Here is a 17433-nt window from a genome sequence, read left to right on the forward strand (position 1 = left end):
GACTTTGATGGTCGTTTGGCCTGTGTGGAAGTTGGGTGGAACTTACAGGGTGACAATAAGTGATTGTAAACTTTATCAGGCAGTTACTTCAATTAGAGCTGCTTTTCCATTTGAAGTATCTTTACTGGAATAATCGCCCCAGTCCCTAGCAATTGATATGCGGCTCCTGATCTGGAAAGCACCTTCCCGCCCTCTAACAACCTGCAAGAACCACCAAAAGCGGCCTGCCCTTACTGAGCAGGCCCAGTAGTGCACATTCATGATCTCGCCTTGGGTCAAGGTGCTTTTCCTGCCTCTGCCACACGATCAGCAGAGGTGGCTGAGGGTCTTAACACCCCGCAGAACCCACGGGCCGCTCTACTGGTGACACCTTGCTGCCTGGACCTGGTGAGCAGAGAGCAGCACTAGCAGGTTCCTCGGCTGCCTTAGGCAGATGCAGGCCAGCTGGTGGCAGAGGGAAGCATCACTCCTCCTGTGAGGCAGCGTCCCATCCGGCCCCAGGCAGGGAGACAGAAGTAACTCCACAAGTTAACCAACACGAACTGAATAGAAGGAAATGGGGGAAGAGATCCGGACAAGGGAAAAACTACACTGCAACCGTCAAACTACCAGAAATAGATGATTCGAGAATCAACTGCCACTGCTAGGGAGCAGATTAAAGAAGCTAGGGTTAGAAGAGCCTAGAATTTGGAGGAAAGTTCTATAGAGGGACTTCGGAAAGGGGAGAGTCACTACACAGCTGGTGCCAACTCTTCAGGAGCTCCGGGAGAGGGGTGTCCCAGAGTAAAATCGGGGACCCTTTAAGGAGGGCCACTTCTCAGTGCTTGCTAAACACCCAAGGGAGGATGGTGAAATGGTCTCCACGGGAGCTAAAAAAAAAAAAAAAGTTGGAGAGTGGAACCAGCTGCCCTTGCCAGGTTAGGCTTTGTTGCCCTGGTGACACCCGTGTGCATGCAAGCAGCAGGGGAACAGCAGGTCACATTCCCTGCCCTGCCCCTCCTGGCCTCCCGCTACCTCCCCCTATCGTCAGAATTTAGTAAAACTTTTAGCAAAGGCGAAATCACATCCTGGACTTCCAACAAGTTCCAGAAGAGTGTTTGAAACAGAGATACCTGCTTACCAATTGGCACATTTATTACCCGAAAGTTCTGCTTCTTGGCAAGCCTCAAGCCCAATCGACCTCCTTAGCCGTTACTACCTAAATCCTGGGTTAGAACTCATGCTGAAGCCTACATTCTCTAACCCTAATGATGAGTTATTTCCCAAAACTCATATAAAAAAAAAAACCCTCTCATGTCACAGGTTATGTCATCTGTGCTTCTGCTCACAGTACTCACTCTGTGCAGAACGGTCCCCGTCCCCCTCATCCCACAGATTTCCACGATTGTCTCAGAAACCATAATTTATAGGAACTAAGCACTTGCTACGTGCTGCCCGCTGTTCTAGGCTCTTTGCATATTTAACTTGTTTATTTAATCCTTAAGACAACCCTCTGAGGTAAGCCCTATTTATTTCCTCCTTTTACAAATAAAAATGGTTATATAACTCGCTCAGAGTCACATAAATAATAAAAAGTAGACCTGGTGCTCCAAAGCCTCTGTCATCGACAATTTAAAACACTGCCTTATAAGATCCAAATCAAAGGTCACCTTCTCTGAAAGGACTCCTACAGTCCCTTAGGCCAAATTATTTGCTTCCTCCCTAATACTAATATATTTTTATCATGGCAGAGCTTTTCAGCGTACATGATATTTTTACTGATATTTATATCTGTGTACCTTCTATAAATAAATAATCTAGTGCACAGAGGTCTAATACAACCTCCTGCCATCACACTGTTGCATCCTGCTGTATAACACAGGTAGTCACTAGCCATATGTGGGTATTAAACAGTTGAAATGTAGCCAGTGTTACTCTATTTTATTTAAATTTATATCTAAATAGCCACAGGTGGCTAGTGGCTACAATATTGGATAGTGAAGATCTAGTGCATAACATAGCACAGGAGGGTTGTTCAAAAAAATTCACCGAATGAATGAATCCTTCATGAAAAGACTTTATTGGGCAAAAAGAAAACACTTTCCTAATTTCATTTTTGTTTTGCTTTCAAACCATATATAGGCTCATATTGGTTTACTTTATTAATTAATGTGTATATGAGTAAACACTCAACAAAATATATAGCTCCACTATGACGGTCTCATATTTTATCTTGCATAATAATATGTATCTATATGCCACACTGATTGTTTTTTTGGAAACTTTTTAAAGTATTTTAATCACTTTGTTGTGTAAATATTTAATTTATAACTGTCCATGCTGGCTCTGCAATCATTTTCCCCCTCTGCATCGTTCACTGAAAAATCCCAAAAGACTATTAGGTCAGTGCCTGGCACCTACCAGGGATCCAGATGATTGCTGAATGAATGAATCCTATATATGAGGACATCTTTGTGAAATGCGAAAACTTACAAATTATTTTCGAATATTACGTAACTTTCACGAACGCTTAATGTAATAACTAAGGAAACATGTTAAATCTGCAGACGTTAGACGTTCATTTTAATTTCGAAAAATTTTTCTTTGGCGTTTTGGAGCAAATACTCTATTATTTCCAATTTCTAAACAAAAACTGTCATATCTCCTGGAGACTCCTCCTACCCTCAAAATGTTGAACTGCCAATAGGACTTTGGGCTGAAACCACAATATTTTAAAAGTAAATTTCTAAGAGCAAGAGGTTTGGAGGGAGGCTCTAAATTCGTTAGAAGTGAGGCTAACTACAACTAGGATTGAAAGCGTCCACCCAATGAGGTCAGGGATCCTGTGCTCCAACCCAAAGCAGCTCCCCAAACTGGGGGACCCTCTAGGCCCTGAGGCCCCACCACTGCTGAAGCCCCGCCCACTCGCAGGCCCCGCCCATCTGAGGCTCTGCCCCGCCCACGAGGTCCCGCTGGCCTCGCTGAGGCTCCGCCCCGCCCACGAGGTCTCACTCCCTTCGCTAAGGCCCCGCCCCCACAGGCTCCGCCCCGCCCACGAGGTCTCTCTCCCTTCGCTGGGGCCCCGCCCCTACAGGCCCCGCCCCCACCCCACAGGCTCCGCCCCGCCCCACACGCCCCACCCGCCCCCACAGGCCCCGCCCCCACCCACAGGCTCCGCCCGCCCCCACAGGCTCCGCCCCGCCGCAGCTGCTGCCATAGAAACCCAGAAAGCGCCATGGCTGCCGCCGGCCCGAGAACACGGCCTGGGACACTGCCGGCGGCAGCCCTACCCGGGTCAGCGTCACTTTCACCGCAGCCAGCAGCCCCCGCCCGGGGGAAGCCTAGGAAATGTCTGGTGTATCCGCCTCCACCGAAGAGCTCCCGCCTGTCCCGCTCGGTCCTGCGCTGGCTCCAGGGCCTGGATCTCACCTTCTTCCCCAGGAACGTCAGCAGGTGCAGGAGCGAGGCTGGGCGGGCGCCGGCCGAGCATCCCGGGGCCGCCCCTCGGCTACCCGCCCGCCCGGTGCAGGTTTCCAGCCACACCCCCGGGCTGGGCGCACACGCAAACACCCCGAGGACCCCCACTCTCCCCCCCGTAGTTATCCACTCAGTCCTTACCCCGTAGACGTGAGCTCATATAGAATGCCCGGGACTGCACAACCTTGCATAGGCAAGGCTCTTCCTTTAGAGACCCTGGACATCAAATACATACTCGTGGGGATCAGTTTACCCTCCGGAAGGCATCTAGTTTTTTTCCATCAGGGATTGGAAAAAGGTGCTGCTCCACTGCAGCCGCCCTGAGCCTGCCAGGCTGCATATCTGCTCCGGGAATGCGAGCTACCTTCCCTGCACGTGAAGACGATGACGTGTTTTGCAGCCAAGGACCCTGGTTTACTGATTTCAATCTTCCTTAGTAAACACGTGCCTGAAATTTTCAATGTGCATGGGAATGCGCTGGGGATGGTGTTAAAACGCAATTCGATACAAATTAAGAGTGTGGGTTCATAAACAGAACACCCAAGCCTTTGCTGTGTATCTAACCTAATCAAAATGCTGTCCATTGGCAAGTCTTCCTCAGGGCGATGATCCCACAAAATTAATTTTATGAGTGATTTGCTGTCAGTATGGAATATTCAATCGGTGTTGGTTGATCATAAACTATCACAACTGCAAAAGTAACTACATTTTATTTCATTTCTTTAATGTGAACTATGGACCAGGGATTTTTCCAATGGTTTCCTGATTGCAGAAATATTCACTGCCTACTACCCCAGGGAGCTTAAACTGTCATCTTTTGAAAACGGAACTTCTTTGAAGGTCAAGTTGGATAACTGGGCTCAGTTGGAGAAGGTAAATTAGCGCTCACTGACGCTTTGCTAAGAAATGGGTGTTTTTGAAGGTGTACTCCTGAAGTCTGGGCTACCTGCGCCAGCCTGGACAGCTGTGCTACGGAGCTGGCCTCAGCTTCCCTGTGTTGAAAAGAATGTTGTGAAAGTTTGTCACAAGTCCCTTATGAAACCGGGCACACTCATTTCAAATTGGAGTGGGATGGAATAATTGGTTTTCTCATTGAAGAACAATATCTTAATAATTAACATGTTACACACACACACACACAATTTAGTTGGGAGACAACAGGGGGATTACGGTGAATTCATAATTGGACATGTGTCTAGAACATCATATATTCATTATAAGAATTTAATGAAAGTTCTTTCTTTCTATTAAAGTTCCTGGCAAGAAAAAAATTTAAACTACCTAAAGAGCTAATCCACGGGACAATTCACTGCAAAGCCGGAGTACCAGAAATCCTGGTCCAAGAGGTTTATACTTTGTTAACACATAGAGAGTAAGTCCTCTGGAATTGTCTAGTGACACAACCCAACGGGAAAATTGGATACGATGGGTCTCGTTACTACCATGTGGCTTGTCAACACTATTTTATTTATTTTTTTTATTTCCAGAATTAAAAGTATCCAGGACGACCTCGTGAATTTCACAGACTACAGTTACCAGATGCGTTTGCCCCTGGTTCCCAGGTCGACAGCTTCAAAGTTGATTAAAGATAACATTAGGTTGTCAGAATTAATAAGCAATCCCAACATGCTCAGCAACGAGCTTAAAGTAGAGTTCCTCCTACTTTTACAGATGTTGCAAAGAAAATTAAGCAGAAAGTTGAATCCAAGTAAGTTTTCCTTTTTCCTTGGAAATAGTCGATTAAGTTCTTCCCAAGTGAATGAGGCCATACTTGAGTGCAGATGAAGGAAACGATGGCCATCATCTGGCCCATTTCTGCTTTTTCTGTCACTGGTTTAAAGGGAAAGTAGTTCTCTTATGGCAGCAGTGGAGTGATTTATCATCACTGGAGTGGTTTATGTAATAGTCTTTTCAAATGCAGGCATAGCCTACCTTAGTGTATTAGTACTTTTTAGTGTATTAATAATCACGAGCATTTTTTTAAAAAAAATATTAGTGCATATGTTCACATAAAATTTTGTGGGAAATAAATGTCACATCTCATCTCAAGCTACTAAAGAGATGGGACCCCTTCAGAGTTCGTCAGGATGCTTCAGGAAAAGCTGGATTCCTGTGATTCACTCTAGATGCTCTCTAGAGTATGTCCAGTGTCCCCCATTCTGTAGCAGGCTCCATATGGAGACTGGGTAAAGTGAGGCAGATTGGGGCAACCTGTGGCAACTTTCCAGAGGCATCACTGAAATAATTCTCAAAGCATCCACAGCATTTGCCGTCAGAGTCCCAACAGATGACAAACAAAATAAGTGAACTTTCTCTCCTTTGGTTTTACTTTTCTCACACTTACTCAGGACACCACTCATGTCTTGGAATTTTATAGTCGTTGATTCTAGGCACTTAGCGACTTTGTCATGGCCATGGCACCTGGAGCACTAAAGCATGAGGCCACTGTAGTCCTTAGGATTTCTCTCTCTCTCTTGAAACTCAGTTTTCTGAAGAAAAGAGACATTTTTCTCTCTAGTCTGGAAGGAAAGGAGGACAGTTAACTGTAACTTCCCCTTCAAACTGTGAGTTGGATATTTTGGGTTTTGTCCTCTCTTACTCTGTTTGTCTTCCATTGCCTATCATTTTTTGTGTCTCTTCCTTGATTTGCTCTCATCTCTGGCTCTATTCATGAATTCATGAGTAGAGAAAGAATTGAAGTTCTTAATCCTGTTGTGGAATTTTATATTCAAATTCTTTTGTGTATTTAAATGTTAAACTTTTGCTCTGATTTTTGTCATGCATGCATATAATGCGAATGTGTAATTTCAAGAAGACAATGAATAAACATTTTTTGTCCCTATGTAGTCTCTGAGGTGGCACATGAACAATACCTTTCCACTCTGCTGGTGTCCTTCTTCCTGCATTCTCCATACTTCCCTCTGAGAGAGATCATTGTCCTGCTGCCTTTGTTTATAATTTCCTTGATGTAAAAAAAAAAAAAGTTTATGCATGCAACGTTTCTTCTTAATTCCATTCATATATATTTCTTAATTTAGATTGTATCAATCTTTGTAGTAGGCAGATTGTTCCTATTGTTGTTGTGCCCTAATCACTGGAACCTGTGAATATGTTGCATTGCATGGTAAAAGAGGCTTTGCAGAAGTTGCAAACCTTGAAGTAGGGAGTTAATGCTGGATTATTCAGGTGGGTCCAGTCTAATCACATGAACACTTAAAAGCAGAGATCTTTCTCCAAGTGGAATCAGAGCAACGCAGCAGAAATAGAAGTAGAAATGATCTGAAGTGTGAGAGGGCCTCCACCTGCCATGGCTGCAGGGGCCATTCAGAGAGCACAGGAAGGTATGGGCATGGCCTCAAGGAGGAAAGAACAACTGCAGAGACAGCCAGCAGCAAAATAGAGACTTTGGACCTGGAAGTGCAAGGAACCAAATTCTGTCAAAAACCTGAATGAGCACAGGAGAAGATTGATCTCCAGGGCTTCCAGAAGGAATGCCGCCCTGCCAACACCTTGATTTCAGCCCAGTGTTGAGACTCTAAAAAGAAGCCCTCAGACTTCTGTACTGTGGGATAAAAATGACTGTTGTTCATACGTCGCCAAATTTATGGTAATTTGTTAAGGCAGAAATGAAAAGCAAATACAAACTTCATAGTCAATACTGTTGGCATCACGGGGTTATAAAAATATTCTCCTATATTGAAACTGACTAAAGTTTAGCCTCTCACTTTCATCTTTAAAATTTTAATTCCAGTAGAGTTAACCTGCATACAGTGTTATATTAGTTTCAGGTGTACATTATAGTCATTCAACACCTCCGTGCTCATCACAAGTGCACTCCTCAAGCCCCATCACCTTGTCCTGGCCATCCCGTGCTCACCACCATCCCCCCACTCCACCACCCATCCACCTCCCTCTGGTAACCTTCAGTTTGTTCTCTAAAGTTAAGAGTCTGTTCCTCAGTTTGTCTCTTTTTTTCCTTTGCTCATTTTGTTTCTTAAATTCCACATATGAGCAAAATCATGTGGTATTTGTCTTTTTCTGACTTATTTCGCTTAGCAGGATACTCTCTAGCCCTATCTACATTGTTGCAAATGGCAAGATTTCATGCTTTCATAAAGGTTGAGTAAAATCCCATTGCGTGTATATACCACATCTTCCTTATTCATCTTTCGATGGACACTTGGGACATTGCCACAGTTTAGCTATAATAAATAATCCTGCAATAATCATAGGGGTACATTAATCCCCTTGAATTAGTGGTTTTGTATTCTTTGGGTAAATACCCCAGAGTGTGATTACTGGATTATAGGGTAGTCCTGTTTTTGAGGAACCTCCATACTCTTTTCCACAGTGGCTGCACCAGTTTGCATTCCCACCAACAGTGTTAGAAGCTTCCTTTTGCTCCAGATGCTCACCAACACTTGTTTCTTGTGTTTACTGATTTTAGCTATTCTGACAGGTGTGAGCTGATAGCTCACTGTAGTTTCGATTTGCATTTCCCTGATAATGAGTGATGTTGAGCATCTTTTCATATATCTGTTGGCCAGCTGGATGACTTCTTTGGAGAAATGTCTGTTTATGTCTTCTGCCTTCTTTTAAATTGGATTATTTGTTTTGGGGGGTGTTGAGTTGTAGAAGTTCTTTATATTTTTTGGATACTAACCCTTTATCAGATAGGTCATTTGCAAACATCTTCTCCCATTCCATTGGTTGCCTTTTAGTTTTGTTGATTGTTTCTTTCACTGTGCAGAAGCTTTTTATTTTGATGTAGTTCTAAGAGTTTATTTTCATTTTTATTTCCCTTGTTTCAGGAGACATATCTAGGAAAACGTTGCTATGTTAGCCTTTCACTTTTAAAAAATTTTCAACTTTATTGAGTTATAAATTACAAATAGAAATCATATATATTTAAGGGTACAGCTTGACGTACCCTTGGATGTAGATATACATTGTGTAATGATCACTACAATCAAACACATCCATCTCCTCACATGATTGCCATTTTCTTTCTTTGCTTCTTGTTTTTCCTTGCTTGTTTACTTTGGTGAATATGCTTAAGATCAAACCTCTTAACAAATTTCAAGTACATGATACACTATCAACTATAGTCACCCTGCTATGTATTAGACCTGCAGAATTTGTCCATCTTGCATACCTTGATCAGCATCTCCCCATGTTCCCCCCACCCCCAATCCCTGGACATTACCATTCTACTCTTTACTTCATGACTTGCACCTAGATGTGAAATCATGCAGTATTTGTTTTTCCATGTCTGGCATATTTCACTTAGCATAAAGGTTGATTAATATTCCATTATGTGTGTGTGTAAATATACATATCACATTTTCTTTATACATTCACGCATTTTGGACATTTATGGACATCTCCATATCTTTAGCTATTGTGAATAATGCTGCAATGAACATGGGGGTGCAGATACCTCTTTGGAATACTGATTTCATTTATTTTGGATACATACCCAGAAGTGGTATTGCTGGATCATATGGTAGGTCTATTTTTAAATTTGGGGGAGAATCTCTATACTGTTTTCCATAATGACTGTACCAATTTGCATTCCACCAACAGTGTAGAAGGGTTCTCTTTCCTTCCACATTCTCACCAACACTTTTAAATATTTTGTACTTTTTGACAATTAGCTATTCTAGCCAGGTGTATTATGATACGTTATTGTGGTTTTGGTTGCATTTCCCTGATTAGTGATCATGAGTAATGATATTGAGTACCTGTTTATATACCTGTTGGCCATTTGTATATCTTATCTGTTATAGGATTTTATTTTTAAGTAGTATCTAAACCCAACGTGGGGCTCAAATTCACACCCCAAGATCAAGAGTTGCACGCTCCACTGACTGAGCCAGACAGGCACTCTTGTGTTTCTAATTTTGAGAAACATCTGCTCTGGTCCTTTGCCCAGTTTTTAGTTGGGTTATTTGTTTTGTTTGCCCTTGAGTTGTATGAGTTCCTTACATGTTTTGGATATTACTCCCTTATACATTGTAAATTATAAAACACTGATGAAGGAAATAAAAGAAAACAGATAAACAGGCATCCCATGTTCACGGATTAGAAGAATTAATATTGTTAAAATATCTATGCTACTTAATTGATCTATAGATTCACTGCAAACTTGCAAAATTTCAATGGTAGTCTTTATAGAAATAGAAAAAACGATCCTGAATTCATATGGAACCACAAAAGAACCTGAAAAGCTAAAGCAACCCTGAGAAAGACAAATAGAGCTGGAGGCATCACACTTCCCGAATTCAAACTATAAAACAAAGCTATTGTAATTAAAACAGTAAGGTACTGGCATAAAAACAGACATACAGGCCAAAGAAACAGAAGAGCAAGTCCAGAAATAAATCCATGCATTTACAGATATTTGATCTTCAATAAAGATGCCAAGAACACACAATGGGGAAAAGATAATCTCCTCAATAAATCACATTGAGATAACTGGATATCCACTTGCAGAAGAATAAGATTGGATCCTCATCTCACACCTCAACATAAAGGCCAGAACAGGTCTTCAACATAAAACCTGAAACCATAAAACTACTAGAAGAGAACAGAGGAAAAAACTTCCTTGACATTGGCATTGGCAATGATTTTTTTTTTTTCTGAAATGACATCAAAAGCACAGGCCACAAAAGCAAAAACAAACATGTGGGATTGTATCAAACTAAAATGCTTCCCCACAGAAAAGGAACAAGAGGGAGAAGGGAACCTATACAATGGGGGAAAAATGTTTGCAAAGCTCAGATCTGGTAAGGGGTTAGTCTCTAACCTTTAAGATCTTAATTTGTCTGCAACTGAAATGGAGAACCAATTGTCCCAGAACCATTTCTTGAACCATCTGTTCTTTTTGTTCACCACTTGTAATAATCTCCTGTCTCAAATGTTTCCAGTTTCTGTGTATATATGGGCCTGTTTCTGGGCTCTAGCTGACTTTGCCCGTGTGCAACATCAACACCCACACTTAGTTACTATTGCTTTATATTTGAGTGCTGGTACATGGTAAATTAGCAAGCCCTGCAATTCTCTGAAGTATCCTATTCATGGACCTTTGCTATTTCATTCACTGTGATTTTTATTGTCATGAATTCAGCAGTACTGCCTACTGTTGTATTTGCATTCACACCTAGCATATTATTTTATGGTCTTTGTTTTCCTCTTTCTTATTTTTGTCTCACTTATCTTTTCTTTTGGATTGAATTTTATGACCTCTACCCCCCACCAACCAACAAATTTGGAAAATTTAAAATCTGTACTCTTTTTAGTGCTACCCTAGAAATGTTACCACGCATACTTATCGTAATCTAAAACTAGCGTCTTCACTTTCTTTCTCCAACAATAAAGACCCTAGAACACTATGACACTGACAACTCCTTGCCAGCCCCCTACCGCACTTCAGCATTTTAGTTCTCTCAAGTTCTTTTGCTGATACCACAAATCAGACGATTTTTTTTATACCTGTTTGCTTACACTTAGTCAATCTCACCATTTCTGCTCCTCATTGGTGCTACTTGGGATTTCTAAAACAAAACAATTCTATTTAATCTTCTATTCAAAAGTTCATCTTTCTGCAAAGCTAACCTCTATCATCTTCCTTTGAACACAATTTCTCTTTAGCCACAGATCATCTCAACTCTGCAGATTCTTGAATAGTGTTCTATTATCACCAGCCTTGATTTTTGAGACTGATTTTAAGCTCAGCCAAAGTAATTGACTGTGATAATTATAGTTCTGAGAATGCTACCGACCAGAACTGTATATAGCATTACCAGGGTCTGACTCATGAATAGAAATTACCTTAGACTCTTCTTCAAGCCTCAGTGAAGGCTGAGCTGCAGAGGAGGGGTAAGTGATCTTTAGAAGCACAGGGAAACTAATGCCCAGGTGTGACAGTTTATAGATCTAATGAGAAATATGGGAAACGTGGGAATAATTTTAAGTCACTATTTTTATACTAGAAACATATTTGAAAAATGAAAGAAATCCTGTGTGTTTATATGAAATATAAAAAATACATGAACTATTAAAAAAGTCATCTAACCTGTTACAACAGAAGTCAATACAGTGTTTTCTTTTTAGGGTACTGTATGGGAGAGATAACCAGGGGAATTGGGGGTACTAGTGATATATTACTATCTCTTGATCTGGGTGATGGGTCCCCCAGGTGTATTCATTCTAAAAATTCATCAGGCTGTAAACACATGATTTGTTCATCTTTCTGTATACATATTATTATTGAATAAAAACTAATTTTTAGGAAAATTTTATTAATTTAACAGAGAGAGAGAGAACAAGTGTGGGGGGGGAGCAGACAGAGACAGAGGGAGAAACAGACCCCCTGCTTAGGAGGGACTCTGACACGGGGCTCGATCCCAGGACCCCGGGATCATGACTTGAGTTGAAGGCAAACTCTTTAACCGATTGAGCCACCCAGGTGCTCTCGAATAAAAACTTATTTAAAAAGTAATAGGAACATAAAGATGTTGTCTTTAACTTTTTAAAGCAAACATTTTGTGCATCAGAGGTGTGGGGAGAGGGTTAAGAACCTTCATATTCACACCACTCTTAGAATATGACGAAAGAGATGCCTAAAGAATTTGCCTAACTTGTCTTATTTTGGCAATGGCCATGGTGAATTTTTAACAAAGAGTTTCTGTATTCATGTTTTGTAGAATGGTTTGAGGTCAAACCAACAGTGGGAGAAATTACTCTTGATCATCTTCCCAAACAAGTCTCCAGGTGCAAATATAATTCCCCGATTTCAAGGGAAGGAGTTGCTCCTCCTGTTTTAAGTGAGTTGTTATTGTTGTTGTTTTATTTTTACTTGTTAAGTGGATTTTTTTGTTTCTATTTGTTTCTTTAATAAAATGTTGATCTAGGCATTCGGTCTAAAACTGTGTATTAGATTGGTATGTTGGTAGGCTTTTCATAGGTGGAAGGGGCCCTGTGGTCTGCTAAGAACTGGTCATATGGTGCCCTGCCTCCTACTGAAGGGACCATTTCAGCTCTGATTTCTCTTTAAAGTAGGTGAGTCTGAAGCAGATGGAGAGCAGCAGCAGAGCTCAAAGCCCAGTTCTCTAACAGTGGGTGCTGAATCCGTCCTCAGGCAGATATTGACACTGGCATACCTAAATTTTCCAGTTGGTTGTACCCACAAGAAGCCACTTGTTTAAATCCTGGTAGTTCAGAAAGCATTTACAGCATAGCAAGCTACAGGCCACCAGCCAAAGTCAGTCTCCTGCCCAGTTTTATATAGCCTGCAAGTTAAGAATGGCTTTCACATTCTTAAATGGTTGAAAACAAAATGTATCAAAAGAGAAATGATATTTCCTGACTCATGAACACTATATGAAATTCAAATTTTTCCGTCCATAAATAAAGTTGTACTGGCACATAGCCAGGCCTGTTCTCCATGCCTTGTCTATGGCTGCTTTTGTGCTCCAACAACGGGGGCAGTCACTGTCCTTGCCCACAAAGCGAGGTTCTAGATTTAGTGAATAATAACAAATATAACCAATACAGCTAATAATTTGGGGGACAGGTTGAGGACATCTTTTTATTAAAAATTATTTGTTGTTTATCTGAAATGCAAATGTAACTGGCTGTCCATATTTTACATGACAAACTGACCACAAAGCCTAAAATATCTACTGTCAAGACTTTGATGGAAAATATTTTGTGACCTATGCGACGGGGCATGTCTTCTAACATGTTAAGGGACTTCATGGGAGAACAAAAGGTCTTTGTTTACATAAGGTCTGGAAAAGCAGGTCAACAGACTCCTTCCTATAAACTTAGGATTGAATATGCTAATATGCATTGTAAATATTAAAGAGGAGGGATACAGAATGTTTTCCAAACACTTTGATCACACATCATGATCATTTAGTTGTGTTTTGTTAATGACCTACTAAAACTACCTTTTATCAGAATTCACTTTTTAATGTGTAGACATAGGCCAGTTTACTAAAACCTCTTTAACTCCTCACATGCCCGAGGCATGGTACTCAAGAGAACCCAACAGAATTGAGTGATGGCGTTTCTATGAGAAAGAAGTATGTTTCACCTTCAGATTCTGGGCACACATCCTCTCCTTCAACCCGCCTCAACCTCCTTCCAGGAGTGGCGCCTGCAGTGAAGGCTCCAGCAGGGTGGGAGCCGTAGCCAGGCTGAGGCTGAGTCGGGGCGGGGGGGGGGGCTTGGTTCCCTTGCCTCTCTCCCCTGTAGGCTACCTGGACCTGACTGGGGACAGGCAGCACAGGACCACTGGCTCTGACCTGCAATGGAAAGGCAGAAGGATGAATGAGTCACAGTATGGCTCCCTTCCAGCCTATGAAACATGCTAGGTGTCCATGCTAGGTGTCCGTATTTGAAAAAAATGATGCCTATGATACTTGAATTGCTAAAGAGCAATCCTCCTTTCTGTTATCTTTTCAGAAAAATCTCAAGGCCACAAAGGAGGTATTTTTTTTTTGAAAAATAATGCTATCATTATTTCAGATCAGAACTCCAACTAGATTCCTGCTTTTGCAATTTTAATCATGTATCAACGGCTATAAATAACTTCTCCCCCATTTTATTCTCTCAATGCTCTCTTTTTATGAGTCCCTCTCGCTTCAGTGGTCTTTTTCTATCCTTTTCTAAGTGGACGATGGGCCATGGGAGTTCTCAGGGCAGATCAGGTTGGGAAGAAACAGACTTTTATCTTTTTTACTTCTCTCAATTCTATTCCAGATACTTGGATTCTCTTAATCTAGGCAGAATGGAAAGGAATGAATGGTGTGAAGCTGACTTTGCTGATTATATGGATGAGAGCTCTTTTGCTAAATTTTATTTTCTTCCCAAATTTGTTCAAGGCATTCCATTTTGGTTGTTTCTAATAGAAGAGTAGAGTGATAAGTTCAGGTCAGCTAACATAACTTGAGAGTTAAGGGGAGGAGGCGAATCAGACCTAGATCGCGGAATCTGGGCCCAATTTTACTAAGATTGTGCTGCACATACTGGCACTGAAACCAAGAGGCCGTTCACCTGAAAAGCTTCTAATTATCAGATAGGGTGGGTGAAAATTAATTGTAGGATGGGTCATTACCTTTGTTTTTTTCATTAACACTTAAGTTCCTCCATTTGTTTACCCACTCTTAGCATCTAGCAAACTAATGGGCCAGGGGAAAATCGATTTCTCAACTGTCACTGGCTCCTCTCGTTAGAACTCAGTAACCTGAAGAGTCTGGGCAGCTTGGATGCTTCAGTGCAGAGTTCCAGAAACTCAACTATGAATTATGTGTATTTGCCAAATCCAAGCACTGTGAAAATCAAGGCACTGTTGCCTCAGCTGCTTTCTGAAGCAACATCTAAAAATAATTGAGTCATATTCAGTATCAGATAAACCAAAATAAGCCCTGGATATTTTAGGCACTGCTAATGACTTTTGGAAGTGGGTGACATTCAGGTTTTTTATTTATGGCTACTATAACACATGCTTTAAATATTCTGTTTACCAGGCATTTAGATGAGCCTGTGCTCAGCCTGTTGCAAATCGTTCTGCATGTTTGACGTATTAAAAACATTGATCATTGTGCAAATATTTAATAACCACAAACTGATTTTAATGTTACTTAAATATTCCAGGAAATACAGGTACTGGCAGCAATCCACTTAAAGAAATTTCTGTGAAGCAAGCTGGAAAATGTTCTTTTGAATCTATGAAATCTATCAGAAACAAGGAAAAGTAACCTTGAAAAGCACCCGTCTAATGGCTTTGAAGAAGTGATGCCATCATCTCCCGCTGTACTAAAGGGATATAATTACTAGTCTTGGACTTATAAGTAAATTAAAGTGGTGTCTCATCCATAATTGGGCTGAAGAACATGGTTTTTCAATTCAAGAACCGTTTATTAAACTGTGTCAGATACTGTTAAAAATACAAAATTAAACAGCACAGAATGAGCAAGAATAATTTTAAAGATACAGTTAAACATACTCACCATGACAAGTAGATAAGTTATTTCTGGTGAATTCTGTAGGAACGGTGAATCTACTTTGTAATACGCTGTCCTCATTAGAAATGAAAATTTCTACTACTTGGCCTGATACATATTCACACATCACATGCATTCATAATAAATGTATTCTGAATGATTATTATTATACATTGGCCCACAGAGAACCTTGTCCACCCCCATAAATAGCCTGACTTGAAACATTTCTTAAAAAACAGGTGTCCCTCCAGTTGATACTGAGTTGTGGGAAAGGAAAATTGTGCTTCACTTGGAATTTGGTTCTGTTTAGCAAGCTATTTAGTTCAATTAAAAAATTTCTACTGGTTGCCGCCACTCTCCGTACTTTTATTGGAGGGAAACCAAAACAGCTGCTATCTTGAAAGATTAATTATCTTTCATACTTTCTTATAATTTTACATTCACATTTGGAAATTTTTCTTCAACTGGAATTATTCATGTTTTTATGCTATTTCGTGAACAGCCTCTTCTGAGACTTCCGAGCTGAGTATTACTAATGCTGAATCCCATGACACGCACGTACTCGGTCAATTGTTCTGCATTTTTGAAGGCTTGGCTTTATTGGAATTTCTACCTCCTGAGACTTCCATATTTAATTTCACATTCTTGGCAGGTAATATTTCATGAAAGGAAGTAAAGAGAGCCCTAATGAAATAGGATTACTTCTTGGGAGTGTGTTTAGAATCTAGTTATATCTGAGGTAAAGGGTCCAGTTTAAATGCATGTCTTAACCAGCTATATAGGTCATTTGTCTGTTACCTTGCATTCTAATGGGATGAATCTAAAGTAGAAAATTATGAGAATAATCTCCAACCCATAACATATGGGAAACCTTAGGAAAAGGTTATAGAAACCAGTCTTCTGAACATTGGCTGGGGAAAAGATCCAGGGAAGAGGATTAGATTTGGGTAAACAGTCACATGAAAAGTTTCTTTATTCCTCTCTTGACTGCATGTTCAATCTTCTGAAAAAGCTAATTGCTCATGGCCTGACTATGGTAAGTTCCCAACACTCCCGTGGGGCCTAGGGAGAGCTGTGGAAAATATGAAATAGTCTTACAAGTTTCATTTCATAGTGAATAAGTGAAGGACGCAAGTATAGTCAAAGTAGGTGACTTCAAGAGCTTCTTGAAGATGAGTTAAGAGAGGCCAACACTACAGCTGTATCTTGGGAATGCCATTGCTTCACAGCGGATCCTTGGTGGAAGGAGCCAAGGAACTTTCCTAGGAGCTACAGCAGCTCCTACAGGAGAAAGTTTTCAATCAATCGGTAGACCGCTTATCATGGAATGGAAGCCTCTGTGATGCACTGTTTGTATTCATTAATAAGCTTTTTCCCTTTTATACTAATTTGGGGGTTTATCGTAGTCAGTGTTTCCTACAAGTGGAGAATCATCCTCCTCAACAGTCCAAAGTGATTCTTCTAATTTGGGGGTTTATCGTAGTCAGTGTTTCCTACAAGTGGAGAAACATCCTTCTCAACAGTCCAAAGTGATTCTTCTAGGATCCCAAGTAAGGTAATAACCCAGGTGGCCAGCTCAGCCCTTCACAGCTCTGATGACTCTGACCCAGCACTTACGGAGAAACAACGTTCTCATGTCTCATGGGGACATGACTGATGCTCAGCTTAGCAGTTAACTCTGTCATATTTGGTTTTAATGCAGTAGTTACTGAAATTTAAGGGACCTGAAATGCATTCATACCTATATACATAAAAATCTACATAGAGAACTACATGCCATATTAAGCACAGTCCCATGGTATTTAAATGTAGCATAAAAGTACTTTTTTCAGTTATTCAGGAATAAATGTGTCAAAGATATGGTATAATAAACACTTTTTAATATAGCTAACTATGATGATATGTTCTGAATCACTGCTACACCATATAAGAAACCCTAGATTTTACAAACAAATGGTGAGAT

General features: G+C 40.8%; 1 protein-coding gene and 1 long non-coding RNA gene across 2 annotated transcripts; one reads left to right on the forward strand and one right to left on the reverse strand.

The window, feature by feature from the left end:
* The first annotated feature begins 3214 nt into the window (after positions 1-3214).
* SPATA4 (spermatogenesis associated 4) lies at positions 3215-15345 on the forward strand. Its single transcript, XM_026015823.2, has 6 exons — positions 3215-3432; positions 4200-4329; positions 4710-4828; positions 4944-5164; positions 12165-12284; positions 15121-15345. Exons 1-6 carry the CDS (start codon positions 3215-3217, stop codon positions 15222-15224), a joined length of 912 nt encoding a protein of 303 aa, XP_025871608.1. The 3' UTR covers positions 15225-15345.
* LOC140599681 (uncharacterized) lies at positions 4903-13769 on the reverse strand. Its single transcript, XR_012002612.1, has 3 exons — positions 13559-13769; positions 6330-6418; positions 4903-5975 (listed from the first exon to the last, which is right to left on the reverse strand). It is a non-coding gene; the product is annotated as an uncharacterized lncRNA (long non-coding RNA).
* Positions 15346-17433: the final 2088 nt, after the last annotated feature.

This window comes from Vulpes vulpes, chromosome 7 (assembly GCF_048418805.1).
Source record: "Vulpes vulpes isolate BD-2025 chromosome 7, VulVul3, whole genome shotgun sequence".
NCBI lineage: Eukaryota > Metazoa > Chordata > Mammalia > Carnivora > Canidae > Vulpes > Vulpes vulpes.